The sequence below is a fragment of the Channa argus genome, chromosome 1 (genome assembly GCF_033026475.1).
Source record: "Channa argus isolate prfri chromosome 1, Channa argus male v1.0, whole genome shotgun sequence".
Classification (NCBI taxonomy): Eukaryota; Metazoa; Chordata; class Actinopteri; order Anabantiformes; family Channidae; genus Channa; species Channa argus.
In genome coordinates, this window is record NC_090197.1 from 15,489,128 (window position 1) to 15,505,064 (window position 15,937).

Sequence of the window (15,937 nt, forward strand, 5' to 3'; positions counted from 1 at the left end):
AAACACAGATGGTGTGAATTAATCACAAGTTCCCCAGCCCCGGCACAGACGTTTGCTTGTTATGATGCTTAAAACAGCTGTATAACATAATGTTCAAGAGTATCTTTGAATTTGTACCAAAGTGGTTCACTGCACAGTTATGACTGCATGATGTTTAGATGCTTTAAAGTTAGATGTTTTAAATTCAGGCCTGGCTGCTCCTGTTTAGGAGATTGTACAATGGCTCATAAATCCTGCACCTACCACTCCACCAACAGCTTCACTCACATCAAACACAGACTTTGGAGGCATAGAAATTACATTTCTGGCATCGTATACGAATAAAACATCACAGCTCTGTTTGGTGCTTGCACAGCAAAGAGAGATTCCCACTCATTTGTCGTGTGTGTTCTACAATCTCTGGGGTGAATTTCTTTTATTTCCTCCGTGCACTCTGATGGGAGCTTCTTGCTGATACCAGGCCAGTAAAGAGTTATTCAGTTTGCATGTAACGGGCTGCAGTCAACGACTCATTTTTTCCGACGACTTCAGGCAGCAGACGAGCTTCGCAGCTCTCATAGACTACTTCGTCGCTGGAGTTTCTTTGCCAGGTAAGACTGTTTACCTGCCCGAGACAAAAACTTAATTTATTGTAGGATTGTGATAGTAATTGTGTTTTATTTGGATCTAGCTGTCGCAGTGATAAGAAGTTGCGGACTTATTTCCCAAACTTACTGCGCTGGCAAACTAGGCTGCCACAATGAAATCTAAAACTTCCGGTAACTATATAAGATATATAAACATAAATATGTGCTGCAGCCTTTTAAAGATAAATAAATGGATGTGCTACAAAGACAAAGTTGTACAAATATACTCAGAATGCATTGTAGTCAGCCATTTGTTCATTTTATTGAACATAGCACAATTTATACTTTTATTTTGAAGGGAAAATCACACGTTGCCTGTGCTGAGAGTTTTATTCTTAACTTATAATCACTTTGTTTGGTCCCCTAAACCTTCTGTAACTCTCTGAAATGCACCATATAGTCTGTCTATAAACTTTACGGAATCGTGCATGTATTTTAATAATTACAAACATATGGCTCTTTTGAAAATATCATTTTTTTCCTATAACTGGGTGAAAATGTAGTGGTGTCTGGTTTGTTTGGTGAATAAAATGTATCTTTGTCATAGGAACAGACCACAGTGAAAAAAATCCACTGGAAAGTGCCAAGAAGTTTGACTTTTACAGCTGTGTGTGTGTGTGTGTGTGTGTGTGTGTGTGTGTATGTGCTCTACTATGAATCTGCCTTACTTTCCTATGAGTCTAATCAAGGCTGATACTGCACGTTTCAGACAGTTTGGAGATGCTCCAGGGGGCAGTGAGCAGGGCCAGGTTCTGCCTGTCCTGCTGCCTCCTGTTGGGGTTCCACTTCCTGGCCAAGGGAGCTGGACCAGCAGGACCCACTCCTATGTTTCCACCTGAACAAGAGTCTGGGGAACCAGACCTTGAGGACTGGGAGTGGGGATCTGGATCGTCTCTTCTGCATCTACTCCACAGCTTTCCTGGTGACAGCCCCTTTATTACAGAGATTCCAGGAAAACCAGTTAACTGCACCCAGCGTTTCTGGTTGCCCCCATCCTCTGCAATCTGCTGGGAAAACATAGCTGGGCCTGAAGAGTTTGCCAAATCTCGGCTGCTTGTTCTGCAAAACAGGGCCGCCCTGCAGGCCGTGTCCACCACCAGCGGGGTGGGGGAAGGAGGGACCTCCTTCAACCACCAAGCCATAGAGGAGGTCCAAGGCATCCGCTCAGACCACCAGAGTGTGGTAGAAACTTTGCAGACCATGGAGAAGGTGTTTGTCTCTCTGGAAGAGAAGAGGAAAGAGGGAAAGGAGCAGGGGTTCCTCCGAAGGTAAGTAATATAAATCAGTTTTGTTTTTGTTTTTACTGTATAATACTGTATTATCAGGTCTGTAGGTCGAAAAGCATAGGGGGACTATAAAAAATATCAGGTTTTTGGTGGGAAAAGGTGCTGAATTTTATTTTATTAAAGCATAATTTTGGTCATTTTTTTAAATTAATTGTATTTACAGACACTAAAACCAACAATTGCTTCTACTCTAAGCTGCTTCACATCATGCTTCACTGTAGTTTTATAATTACAGTGATTTACTTACAGCTAATTAATTGAAATGGATTTAAAGCTAAGCCTGTCTCCTGGTCTCCCAAAGGGTGGTGCAACATTTTAGTTTTTAGAGTTAGAGAAACAAATAACCATTGACCTTTTATGACCTTCTCAAGTCACCAAAAAATGCAAACTACACAGATGTATCAATAGTAATATCTATTCCAAATCTATTAATATCTATATACACACATTAACAAACATGTCAAGAGAGCTCTGTGACAATACAAGCTTTGAACTCCACTATTCAGGGGCATATCAATTAAATTTCTTATAAATATACTCTAATAAAGAAATATACTCTAATAAAGCTTTTTTTTTAGAACATAAGGAACCCTGGATCAGAATTTGTCACACCAAAACATAACGTGTAATCTAATGCCAAAGAGGACAAAGTGGAAACAGCATACAGATAAGCAACTGAGTCATAGCAAGTGTTTTTCAGGACATCTGGCTGAGGCAAGGCTCTGGCACTAAAACAGTATTAACTTCTCTACACATGTGAGAAGAGAAAAAATTAACTCATATTGGACAGTGAATAGACTTTTTTTTATGATTCTCAAGCTGATGCAAAGCAGTGTTTGAATGTGTCAAGAAGACATTTACATGTGGTTCTCATCCATTTCAGCATTAAGGACCATGTTGCCAACACAAGGGACGCCATCACTAGCAGAGAGCACATGACAAACCACCTCGAGAATCAGTTTTCCACTTTAGAGAAGACCCTGCTTAACATGCAGCTGAGACTTAGCAAACTCAGCCAACAGTGACAATGTCATTGGCCCACTCACTCTTTTTCATCCCTTTTTGAAAATGTGTTTATATATTCATGTCTTTTTATTCCTGCATGCTTAGGATTATGGAGGTCTATATTGCAAATACACTTCGTACCTCATTTTGTCTTTCACAGTTACCAAGGTAAAGTGCATAACCTGGAATTCGCAGGGCTAAAAAAGGTCATTATCAGGGAGTTTAGATCAAAATACAGCAATTAAATGTAATTGTGTATACACACATTTTGTCACAAACAGCTTCTGGTAAAAACAAAAACACACTTAGCCACTTAGTGGTACAAAATGACTATCAGACAGCATGAATCTTTGTTTTATTATCAAATCTAAACAACCAATTTATTTTAAATGTTCAACAAAGACGCCTTGAAAGTTGGTCAAATATTCACATCTGTTAGGCTGAGTGTATTTTAATTTTATCAAGATAAAACATGTTCAGTTTCTTTATAAAATAGATGGAAAACAGAGGTATCTATACTTGTCATTAGTTCAAAAACAACTTTCAAGTAATTATTGTAATCCACTCACAACTGAAACATGGGAATATCTTCATAGAATAAACCACAGTGTCATGAATAACATCATAATCAGAAACATCAGTAAATTTCACTTTAAAAAACAGCATCTCTGAAATACATTTTAAAGGGAATAATAAGACAGGGGCTGACACATCTGTGCTCCAGCTGTGTGGGATAGATTATATCTTAGTCTGTGACATGGAGGGAGCCCATAAAGGCCTGCAAAACAATTCAGAGTTGTGCATGCAAAACAAGCAGAAAAATGCTACCAGAAACGTTTCAAAGATAGTCTAAATATACAGGCCACAAACAAATGTACTCTTAAGTTATAAATCATGTTCAAAATCTAATATTCAAGTGCATTACCAGTACTTTTGCTTAGACAGAAATAATCTTTGTAGAGGTAATAAATTCTGTTTAAGTGAGTGCATTATTATTTATCCAGGGCTGCTTTGTTTTAGCAAGTTCTACATCTAACTTGCTGGCATCCATTCTTCTGTCATCAATGTATGGAACAGCTTATATGTTCCTCCAAGACTCTGTGTTGCTGTGTTAAAAGTTGATAATAAATCTTCACCTGGTTACACATTAGCACATTAGCACTGTGTGGTTTCATTTTCACATCCACATTCACTAACTTTTTTGAACAGCCATACAGCTGAACTCTGTCAATGTAAAAGCATTAAGAGAGTTCAGGGCGTCTCTTTGCTGTCAATGGAAGGCTGGATATGTAAATTTCTTAACATCTGCTGAGATGTGAAATGTGTTTTTTTTAAAAGTCCGCTTCCTCTTCTTGCATTTGCTCCAAAGACTCTAGGTAATCTCGAGCCAAGATCTTCTTAGGCAGAATATCTGTGAGTTACAAAGAGAAGATTACAAACTATTTAACTCCTTATTCTTCTGCATCTGCTCTAACTGTAGCCATACGACGCCATTACTCTACAGTCGCCCTAAATATCTGAGCTATTTTGACTCTCTATGCTGGATTATCAAGTGTCAACTGTATTCATAGCGTCTTAAAGTGTTTTGTGGCTGAGAATGATGTGGAACAAAATCTCAAATTCACACTGTTGACATCATTCACATCAATTACTCTAAATATTACTATTATTTCATTTTGGATCTTTTCTGGCTGCGTTATATCAAAAAAAGGGAAAACAATTCACCACATTTTTGTAGAATCCAAGATGACATCTGCCTTCTATCATTCAATCAAGTGAAAAATCAAACCATATTAAGTTTTTAATGTAAAACCAGACTGAAATGTTTGCAATTTTTGCTATAAAAAAAGATTTATAAGATTAATTGATTGTTAAAGCAGTAGCAGATAATTGACAAATAATAACAACCCCATCAATAGGGTGGTCAAAATATAACATTATCCATCCATTGGAGGGTCGAAACCTATCTCAGGTCTCAGTGGGCGAGAGGTGGGGTACTTCTTAGACAGGTCATCAGTCTATCTGAAGCCCAACACAGAGACGTACACAGACAGACAACCATTCACATTCACGCCTACGAGCAATTTAGAGTCAACATTTGAACTGTGGGAAGAAACAAACTTATGGTTAAAACTTCTTAAAAGGAAACCTTTACTGATTTGGAACTTGCTTCTTTTAGTTCTAGTTTGGGTAGGACATGTGCATAAATGCCATTATATTCCTTTTGGCATCTCTATATTAAAATATCTCTACCTCTATAATAGCTATAAAATGCCTCCAGATGACATCACTTGGAGGAACCTTTAGTTAAGATTAGATCATCTTGTTGGTCTTAGTATTAAATCTGGAATTATCGTCAACCTGCTTTTCCACAGATCCCTCAGATGACATTATCTGAACTCCTAATGATGGAAAACTCTTCCAGGTGATGTCATTTGGGGGGAGGAAGTGTTTTTACTATAGTGAAGTATAAGAACATTTTTTGCACTGCTACTGGAAGTGTTTGTTTAGTACAAATTACCCTAAGTGCAGGTTACAGTGGTGTTTCGGTAATAAAGGGCCCGTGTGACCAACATGAGGATGTAGACGGTTTAACACCTGTGAGAAAGTGGAAGGTGTCGGTCTCCTCCGCGGTGTTAGCCAGGTCGCTGTAGGACAGAGTGTTGGTTTCCTTCCCGGGGCCGTTGTTGAACGAGGACAGAGCCAGGTGCTGGACAAACAGCTCCTTCAACAACAGGAAAAGAAGCGGCAGAGAAACTCAGACACAGACCGGAGCGGACATATTCAGTGTCAAACAAGAAGCTAACGGTGCTAATCGGTGTTAGCTGCAGCGGGTAACTGAGCTGGTAAGTTCAGTGAGCGCAGTGGTAACTTAACTTACCGTCGCTTTGGTTGTGAGGAACAGAGCGTCCTGGTTGATGCTGGAGACATCGGGGGAGCTCTTCATGATCAACCTCACCCTGGAAATCGGAAGCGAAATCGTCTTTTTGCTGCCTGACTTCTGGTCATCTTTGTCGGGATTGTTTTGAGACATTATAATGCAGACGAGGCGCCAGAGAGGATGGACTTCAAGTATTGTTTTGAACAGTGACGAGTTTCTTCTTCTACGACCAGATGTTAGTTAGTTGTAGCGGATGTTAATTGGGGTATTGCCACCTGCTGCACTGAAGGAGCATCTGCAACATCAGAATCCGATTTATTTACCAAGTATGTTAACGCATACAAGGATTTTGTCATCATAAGCTCAATACACAAGTGAAAACTAGTTTGAGAAAGCACTCTATTTTAAATTAATTATTCAAGTTAAATTACCAAGTACGTTCTAAATTTCAATTTTAAAATGACAAATACTCTATCATTGACAGTGAAAATGTAAATACAATGCAACACAAAGATGATTTGTATTTTCCATTAAGAATCTGCAGCTGCAAAGTAACTAGTAAGTAAGGTTGTCACATAAATGCAATGGAGTAAAAAGTATAATAGTCCTCTCTGTACTGTAGCGGACTACAAGCAGTACTTACCATCACTGGTGTTAAAGTTTTAAATACTTTCAAATTCTTTATTATCAAATGGGATATTTAATGTAATTGTTATTTGCAAGAACCCCTTAAAATTCAGAATAGCATACTTTTGCAGGGGTAATGTATTGGAATTTGTGTGAAATATTTTAAAATTATTATAACAACTACAATAAACATACTAAAAAATAAATACAGTAAAAAGATAGATCCACTGTTAAAATATTCTATTTTATTTCTGTATAATAACTTTATCCATCAGTCGTAATTCTTTCTTCTAGATATTTGTAACGGTTGAGTGAGAGCTCTTGTCAAATATCTAAATTATCTAAAGGATTAGATGGAAAAACGTATTTAATGTTTTCATAATTTATTACAAGGAGATATAACTTAGGACCCGGAATGAACTTTTTATAGAGAAAGGAAACTCACTGGAAATAAAATCTACTGTTGATCCAAAGCTGGAAAAGAAGTCATTTGTCATTACTCTGTATTTATTATGTCATTGTTCTTGGAGCAGTTCTAAAATTAGAGACCATCTAATGTGCATCTTGATCATATACCTGCCTAGCTACAAGCCAAAACTGTAGCACGTAAAAATTAATAAGGCGCATATCTTCAAAAAATTCCTACTAGAAATAAAACAATAATTCGTTACATCCAATTGTGGCGCAGTGCTCTCCAGTCCAGTTGAGGCGCTAGACTTAAGTATTTCTTTGAGTTTTAACCAAAAAGAAGAACGAATGTCAGACGCCAACGTAGAAGAAGAAACGGTGGCGCTACAATGGCGATGATTTGGTCCAACAAACAATCCAGATTTCTACCTCGTCTATTAGTTATTATCCTGTGTAATATATTGTGTTCGCTAGCTTTATAAAGTTTAACTGTTGCACGCAATAAATATATGTCTAAGTGTCATTTGCGGTAGTCACACCAGCTTGATACCGAGCATCTTCATCTCATTGTTTATTTCGTCGTACCCTGGCGTCGTTTTCTGATCATTACGATGCCGCTCGGTTTGAAACCGTGCTGCGCTGTCTGCAAGACGATATCTTCCTCGATGTGGAAGAAGGGAAACCAGGGGGAAATCCTCTGTAACAACTGCACAGGAAAGAACAGCGGCGGCGGAGCATCAGGACCTTCCATGTCATCCAACACCCAGCCTAGCAATGGCGGAGGGAAGCAGGTCAGTTATGTTCTAAGATGAATTTGATCAAGCTAAACAGCATGGTGACAATGACTTGAAGAAATGCTAGAGATGCCTTATATACAATAAATAAGAAAACACAAGATTGCCCTTCTGGTGACTTAATTTGGGATATGTTTTTTTAATTCAAAGCATTGAAGCTCAATTTGTGTCACTGAGGTGTAGTCTGGTCTCAAGAGAGCAAGTAATGCGAATATGTGAGTTTTACCAATTGATGAAAACGTTAAAGGAAATGATCATAAAAAGTTAAAAGACAAACAAATTAAAAACTGTGTCTGAGACAACAGACACTTTGTATTAAAAAAGCAGTAGCGTGTAAATTGTGATGAATGGAGACTGAATAAATACCTAAAACAGTCCAAGCAGGAGATCCACCGAAGGTCCGCCAGGCTAAGGAGCACCAAGTACAAAGCTCCTGCATCTGAGAAAAAAGTCTCGACAAAAGGAAAAGGAAGAAGACACATATTCAAACTGAAAAATGTAAGTTGGAGATGGATTTCAATAGCAAATTTTTATGCTTCTTCTGTTATAGCAGTGTGTTATAATTGTATGTATTTGACCTGTGTGTGTGTGTGTGTGTGTGTGTGTGTGTGTTTGATCTCTCTTCTCAGCCAATCAAAGCACCAGAATCTGTTGCAACAATCATAACATCGGAGTCTGTATTTCATAAGGTATTATCCATAGTGTAATCTTTCTCTTTAGTGTTAATTATAACTCATGATGTTCTCATATACCCATTTATTGTAATTTCTGATTTGACTTTAGGATTTCTCCATATAATTATAAAGACCACTACATTTCCTTTAGGTTGCGATAATGTGAGTCAAGGGCTCAGACCACAGTTATCCTCAGCCCTTCTCTTTGTACCCATAGGGTGTGTACTACCAGACAGGAGATGTGATCAAAGTAATAGATGAAGAGGACAGGAAGCCGTACTATGCTCAGATTAGGGGCTTTGTGCAAGACCAGTACTGTGAAAAGAGTGCGGCACTGACTTGGTTAATCCCCACCCAGGCCAGCCCAAAGGACCAGTTTGATCCCAGCACATACATTGTTGGTGAGCAATGAGAAATCACAGTTTTTGCAAAAAGGGAAATAAAATGGCAGCTGATTCTCGAGGTGGTTTGTCATGACAGTTTTTTTGTTTTGATTTTCTTCCTTTAAAGGTCCAGAGGAGGATCTGCCGAGAAAGATGGAGTACTTAGAGTTTGTGTGTCATGCTCCCTCTGAATATTTCAAGTCACGGAGCTCTCCATTTCCCATAATCCCCATCCGACCAGAGAAAGGCTACATCTGGACCCATATAGGACCCAGACCAGCTCTCACTGTCAAAGAGTCAGTGGGTGGCAGCAGTTAGGAGACTGTAATGTGGACTTACTCTGTCACTTTTATACAGACACTTGTACATTTTTGTAATATAATGGACAAACATTTGCTTTTTACCCATAGCCATTATTTCTGATTGAGGACAAGCTGTAATTGATACATGAAAACCATGTGTAACAACATTTTAAATAAATTGCTTGCACTGCTGCAACAGTAGAATATAACTTTTGTATTTAGTAATAAAGGAACTGTTTTGCACATTCACACATTTTGATGCTTGTTGGTTACTTAATTTATTTCAGTTTGCATAAACTAACATAAATTATTTTGTGAGCAGAAGTCCTGAATTGGGTTATTAAACAAAGTTGTTTTTTTTTTTATTTCAAAAATGTTACATTTTAGGAATAAAGTTGGCCCAAGACTAAATATGGCAATTATAAAGTTTTGTTAGTATTGTATAAATAATAGATAAACAGTAAACAGCTGTTATGTATTTCTAAAAAGCCTGCAAACAGCAGATTTAAAGTGTTTGTTTTTCCAGCTTCCTCAAATTTGCAGCTGAGTTTTGGCATCAAGTGTCAGACTCCTTTGATGGCTCTGTGATACAGGGTGTTTGTAATATATTATCAATATTGGAATCCTGAGTACATATTAATATAATTCATACCGTGATAAAAATTTTCATCATCCAACTGAAGATAGTGATAGATTCTAAATGGTTACTAGAAAATGGTGTGTACACACATTTACATTTAGTCATTTAGCAGACACTTTTATACAAAGCGACTTACAAGTGAGGTACAAGGCAAGCAAAAATCTAAGTCAAGTCAGTACAAACTCATATAAGTTTATAACTCATTGTTTTATCTTGTTACAATCAAAACTATACTTGTCTAATATGGAGCTAAGTCATGCACTACGTTCTACAACAATAAATCGAAGACAGCTGTGTCCTAACAATAAGCTGAGGACAGACAGGAAGAAGGAAGTACAGAGGAGGGAAGGCTCTCGCTCTGCTTCTGAACTCTTGGATAATCAAATTTTTGAGCCCCACCACATCTGCGCGAAAGTCTCCTGATGCTTCTGTGAGGAAATGGATGTTTCACTAATGTCAGGGTTCTTTTCAAATGTTATTGGACATTATAAGCATTTCTTGACCAAATGAGCAGGAAGGATTATGGGCAAATTCCAGTCTAGACATGGTGAGCTGTTTCCTGTAATTAGTTTGTTTTTGAGTGAAACACCGCAGCTTCTCACTAGTATTGATTTCTGTGTCATTTTTTTGGGGACAGCTTTGAAAGGCAGACAGAGTCCTGAAGGTAACACATTAGTCAGTGACTCTATGTACCTGTGGTTGTAGGCTATTTTCATGTGTTGGTGTAAATAAATGCACAAATGTTTTTATGTTCTGCAGGAGGTAGTTTGGGTTTCAATGTGGTGACCTGTCACAGACTGGAGCCCATCCACAGGCACAAAAGCAAAGTGACAGAGGTAGGATTATTTGAATTTATAGTAATAAATTATGAAACTGGAAATGAAAAGTATGTTTTTAAATACTTAATAATAACCAAGGATATTTGAACCCTGGGAGTACTGACTATTTTTAAGCAAATAAGTGAAGATCTGACAATACTTTTCTTTTGACACTCTAATGATCTTGTGTTGATGGATTACAGCATAAAAAACAAACAAAAAAAGCATCTGGCACTGGTCACATGCTAATTACATCCAGAAGTTAGATATTTGGAAATAATCATTCGGTTTATTTAGTCTCTGCAGCTCAGGAGATATTACAAACATGAAGGAGGGTTTAAGGACCTTCTTTATCTAAATCAAAACTCCAAGTAGACAGGATGTCAAATGTTGAATTTCTTTTAGGAAAATGTCTATCTGAAGACAGGTCTCTCATGCAGAATGTCCACATTAATGCATCAGAGTTGTACTTTAAACCCATAAACGTTGGAATAAATGGAATTTAAAAAAGGAATAAAAAAACACGACACAACAACACAAGCAACACAAACAGGAAAAGCCTTGTTTTTGCAGTGGCGTCAGCTTTATCTGAGTTGAAAATATTTCTTTGGGACGGGCAGTATTTGCTCACATCACATCCGAGAGTCATAAACGATGTTTGGAGGTAGTCGTATATTTATTCTGCCGCCCTTCCTCCTCCATCTCTATAAAGAGACTTCCAAGTCTGTGAAGTGCAACACGGCCACCCCCCTCCAAACAGCAGGCTCTTTATTCAGGACTAAACTGAAAAAATTCTCCACATCTGGTACTGCTTACCTTTCACAGCCAGACATACTGTGAGGGTGGGGGCTGCAGTGTTAGGAGCTGTGGATGATGAAGGGTAGAGAAAGGTGGCTGGTGGATTGCGTAAATGTCATCACATGTTGACTGTTGAAAGTAATGAAGCAGACATATTGGGGGCTGGAATACTGAGAACTAGTCATATTATATTTTATTCTGCATTATATTTTATTCATGGAATACTGGTTGCTGTGGCATAGTCTCCTGAAAACGATTAACACATTAATTTCATTAGTGTAACCAAATTTGTGGCGAAAATGGTTTTATGCTGTTTCAAAAATGACACTGTTTCTTGTAGGAACAGCAAAATCACTTATTAACTAATCTCAAGTGAAATACAGTTAACCATCACCATGCTGTTTTCAATTTTTTCTCGATGTCTCATTCTCCAGCACAGCTGCTAAAGTCACAAGATTTGGTGTGAGCGATCACCAGTTTTGCTGTTTCGAGCATTATAAAGTGTTACATTTGTAACATGCTAGATAAAAATTCTGGGACGTCTACAGTTTGGAAGTCTCTGCCAAGTGGTTTAAAGGGCTGTGGTGGAGTGTCTGTACTTGTTAATGGTAGAGCACTTCCTGCGATTAGATTTTCCATACTCCATGACACCCCTGCTGTAAACTGCGAATGGCAAAGACATCTTATTCTGTTACATTCTGCCAGCATTTAGTGTAACATTTAGCAAGATTGTCATATATTTTCTGGGTTATCTGGCTATTTGAGGGTGTGTACTTATCTTATCTTCCCTTTTGTTGCTCACCTGCGTCGGCTTGGGGATCAGTGTGACATTAGTGATGAATTGTTATGCATCTAGCCCTCTCTTATATTGGTAATGCTAGGACTTCCCCCCCTAAAAAGACATAATATACTGTATATGTAGAAGTTTTATTATGATTACATGGTTCCTGATAATTTTTTTTTATCAAATATGAGGAAGGTGAACAATAAGTAGCAATACTGAATTAAAGTATGCTATTTCTTGCAATGTTTCATTACAGTATTAGCCTGGCTATTTAAGTGCATGCTAACATCCTGACAAATTCAGTTTTTTTGTAGATCTAGTATTTAACATTTAGGAGACCTAATAAAAGCTCTTGCATGCATCAGTTACATGTGATTAGGAAGGAAAGCTCAGGATGTCAACAGTTAACAGAGGGGATTTAAGTCTTTCATCCTACTCTTGCTCCTTTGCTGCCTAGCGGTTTCGTTTACACTCCTTTTTATGTTGTAATGTTTGTAGGAAAATTCCAGGATTCACAGCCCCACTTCATGTAGGGAATGACTGTGTTGCTTTTAACCAAGGTGGAGTGTGTGACAGCCTTCTGGAAAGATGTACACAAGACCACAGAAGCTCAAAGATTGTTCAGCTTTGCTCAGATCTGGAGATCAATCTCAGCCCTCAAAGGGCATGAAAATCACTTAATTGCTTCCTCCCTTCTTTTCCTCTCTTAGATGTGCGCTCTTTTTGTTAACATCTTTGTCCCATTTTTCGCAGAACTTGTGTGTTGAATTAAGGGAAAACGGGTCAGACCATAACTGCAACCACAATGGTGAGTGTAAAATTAAGTCAATCTCACAGACGTTGTTCACTTTCTATGTATCAAAAGGGTTTAATTCAAAGTTTTGATACTTTTTCTTTAGCATGCAATACCCCTTTGTTTTCCCAGGAGAAAACAAATGAAATTGTGGAATGATGTGTTTTAGGTTTGTGTGGGAAAGTAACAGCCTTTGAATGTATGGTTTTAGCTTTATGTTTCCTCTCTGCTAGCAAACATTCATTGGAAACAAAGTCTCTGACAAGGAATAAATTCTTCACAAATTCACAGCATGTTAACACAGAAGTGATTATAGCTAAACTAAAACTGTGATTGTGCTGTGAACAAATGATGACATTCAGCTTTTTATGTTGATCAGTGGTTGTGCCACCCAAGAAGACACCTGACACGGACAAAAGCACATATATCCAGGTCAATAAACAGAAAAAAAAGAAGAAAAAACATGCTGCTGTAAGTGTAAACCTCCATGTTGTGGAGTGGGACAGATGGGTATGATTCCAGTGTATCTGTTTAGTTAAAGGAATTTTGACTGTGAGATAGGTTTTTTAAATTTCTACGACACTCTTTGCAAAGTTCCCCTTTTGACACTTATCAACAATGTTTTTTAAAAGTTCCACTTTGTAGATGTAATGGTCCTGTGGGTCAGCCAACAAGTGCAACATGCAAATGATTGTAGTTGGTTTCAGTGAAATTAAAGGAACAGTTTTACATTTAAGGAAATAGTATTTTCTTTCTTGCTGTGAGTTGAATGAGAACATTAGTACCAGTCTTGTATTTACACTGGATATATAGAAGACAATTAGCTGAGCTTAGCATAAAGACCTAAACTTCTGTACGGCCAAGAAATAGTCCCAGACACAACCCCCACAAAACCAAAACTACACAGCAGATAAAAGATATGACAGTTAGTCAGTTAGTGAGCTCTTGATGTGCTCTGTATTGAGATGTTCTTATCTCACTCTGAGCAAAGAAAAAGAAAACAAAACTTTTTCCAACCACTCTAACTATTCCTTTTAATATATATTTCAGATGCAATGATATTCTGACAATATGTGCACATACAGGTCACAGAGTGTTGCATGGGGCCTGAGGAGTACTCTCGGCAGGAGTGGGTCTTCACTCTGTATAATTTTGACAACAGGGGCAAGGTCGCAAAAGAGGTAGCTTGCTTTTTTGTTTATTGTTCAAATTATTAAAATTTAAAGTATCTCTGCTCACTGTGTCTGTGTGTTTTTGCAGGACATGTCTAGGCTGATACACTCCATGTATGAGGCTTTAGAGGCATCAATGAAGCAGCCTTACGCTGGGCTCAAAGCACTAAAGGTCAAGTTAGAAGTAACTGCGACAGCTTCCCCAGACAAGATCTCACAAACATGTAAATTTATATTTTTACTCTGGTTTTAACAACCCGCATTCAATATATATGAAATGTCAGCGATTAAAAGCTGGTACCCATTTCAGAAGAGTGGGTCTTAAACTAATGTGATTAATGACTAATTTTGACAATAAAAAACAGCAACAGAGAGGGAGAAGAGTACATCTCAGAAGGTGGGAAGTAAAGCAAGAAAACTGTACTGTGTGGATGAAAATATAGAGCGCAGAAACCACTATCTGGATCTGGCTGGCATTGAAAACTATAATTCCAAGTTTGACAACACAGGTATTGAAACTCCTCAATTACTGTTACTGTTTACTAAGCACTTTGGTATTTTAACTGTATTTTTTTAATTGAAAAAAAAAAATCATAATAATTTTTCCTTTTTTTTAGAACCACCCTCCCAGGAACCTAGACACCTTGCTCACTCTGCATTTCAGCACCACACAGTGGTAGCAACAAAAAACTGCATGGCACCTGAGTGTCCCAAAAACTCTATCCTTTATTCCCTAAGCAGTAAGTCCACATCAGTGAGGAATGACAGAAGCAGAAGAGACGGAAAGACCTGCAAGCACCCTGCTTCATGGTGCCATCTGACAAAATCTCACCCTCCAGCACATACTGTGCTCCACGGTTCCCGAAGCAAGAGGCTTCGCTCAAGGGTACAGGATGCTGCCTCACACATTAAACCCACACCAAGGAAAGACAGGGAAGTATTTTCTGGTCTTCAGCTTTCTTGTACTGTCCCATTGGTCCAGAGACACGAGCACAATCACTATCACGAGCACCATCACCATCACCACTATCATCTCTCATAAATGCATTTTATCAGTGCAAGTGAGAAGTACTGGTACGGATGATCCACCTGCAATGAGATAGGGGTGGAATCATGGTGAAGAACTAATGTGAACACAGTCCTATTAGATGATACACTTTACGTCCTGAAAGATCAGTTCATTGTAGTCATTGTTGTCTTTTTTATAGCGCTTTAAATTGACAGTTTCTCAGGTAGTTTACCACTTAAGTTATAATATTATGTATGTATAATATGTAAATGTGCACAGTGTAATGTTATATATTGCTTGTATGATGACATAGAATATGAAATTTAACTATAATTACATATTAAAAGCATGTAAAAAGTAATGTATATATTATGTACATAATAAAACACTATATATATGTTTATTCTGACATGGCAACATTTAGGTTTAAGACAAAATATGGGTTTGATTTGAACAAATCTTTATTTACTGACAATAAATCAGTTATATTTCTTGTTAAACAGGAAAAACACAAAGTTTTTGTTAGTGAGTGCATTTATATAATATTAGCAACACATTCAGAGGAAATTACATTGCTGTAAAGTCTTTTTCTCTCAGTCTTTTCAGCTCGTGTGTAGTTTAGGCTTCACAAAGAGGTGTTGTTGGTTGTGAAAAGTTTCCCAGCGACATTAAAATGTTGTTTCTACTTATCTCTTTGGCAAACATTGCAAATAGACACCACGCCTGCCAAAACACGTGAGACAGCCGTTTCCATAAATAACTTCAGCCCCATTGCATACCACGAGGCCCCCATGCCTTGTCCTTGCCTTACCACTGCCAGACAGACAGCAGGATATCAACAAATCAGCTGACACAGAGGAGGCAAAACACACTGACACAGAGCTGTTTGACAGCAGCTAAGAAACATCTGTTGGTGCAACAACACGGGATAAAACTT

General features: G+C 37.9%; 4 protein-coding genes across 6 annotated transcripts; 3 read left to right on the forward strand and 1 right to left on the reverse strand.

Moving 5' to 3' along the window:
* The first annotated feature begins 97 nt into the window (after positions 1 to 97).
* Positions 98 to 4,067, forward strand: si:ch211-57n23.1 (uncharacterized). Its single transcript, XM_067500754.1, has 3 exons — positions 98 to 590; positions 1,336 to 1,894; positions 2,796 to 4,067. The coding sequence occupies exons 2-3, from the start codon at positions 1,347 to 1,349 to the stop codon at positions 2,935 to 2,937; spliced, it is 690 nt and encodes a 229-aa protein (XP_067356855.1). The 5' UTR covers positions 98 to 590; positions 1,336 to 1,346; the 3' UTR covers positions 2,938 to 4,067.
* On the reverse strand, positions 3,256 to 6,021 carry chrac1 (chromatin accessibility complex subunit 1). The gene is made up of 3 exons (XM_067500770.1): positions 5,799 to 6,021; positions 5,516 to 5,642; positions 3,256 to 4,328 (listed from the first exon to the last, which is right to left on the reverse strand). Exons 1-3 carry the CDS (start codon positions 5,949 to 5,951, stop codon positions 4,249 to 4,251), a joined length of 360 nt encoding a protein of 119 aa, XP_067356871.1. The 5' UTR covers positions 5,952 to 6,021; the 3' UTR covers positions 3,256 to 4,248.
* A 1,136-nt stretch (positions 6,022 to 7,157) lies between these two features.
* On the forward strand, positions 7,158 to 9,178 carry gatad1 (GATA zinc finger domain containing 1). The gene is made up of 5 exons (XM_067500741.1): positions 7,158 to 7,624; positions 8,003 to 8,125; positions 8,257 to 8,316; positions 8,519 to 8,702; positions 8,812 to 9,178. The coding sequence occupies exons 1-5, from the start codon at positions 7,445 to 7,447 to the stop codon at positions 9,000 to 9,002; spliced, it is 738 nt and encodes a 245-aa protein (XP_067356842.1). The 5' UTR covers positions 7,158 to 7,444; the 3' UTR covers positions 9,003 to 9,178.
* Positions 9,179 to 10,013: 835 nt separating this feature from the next.
* Positions 10,014 to 15,846, forward strand: LOC137125409 (naked cuticle-like protein 3). 3 transcript variants are annotated; one of them, XM_067500851.1, is made up of 10 exons: positions 10,014 to 10,173; positions 10,264 to 10,290; positions 10,386 to 10,462; positions 12,780 to 12,834; positions 13,199 to 13,290; positions 13,905 to 14,000; positions 14,080 to 14,215; positions 14,357 to 14,500; positions 14,609 to 14,877; positions 15,715 to 15,846. In XM_067500851.1, exons 1-10 carry the CDS (start codon positions 10,149 to 10,151, stop codon positions 15,754 to 15,756), a joined length of 963 nt encoding a protein of 320 aa, XP_067356952.1. In that variant the 5' UTR covers positions 10,014 to 10,148; the 3' UTR covers positions 15,757 to 15,846. The 3 variants fall into 3 exon arrangements, with proteins under 3 accessions (XP_067356952.1, XP_067356935.1, XP_067356943.1); XM_067500834.1 differs by lacking the exon at positions 15,715 to 15,846 and having other exon boundaries at positions 10,015 to 10,173; positions 14,609 to 15,294; XM_067500842.1 differs by lacking the exons at positions 10,264 to 10,290; positions 15,715 to 15,846 and having other exon boundaries at positions 10,016 to 10,173; positions 14,609 to 15,296.
* The last annotated feature ends 91 nt before the right edge of the window (positions 15,847 to 15,937 follow it).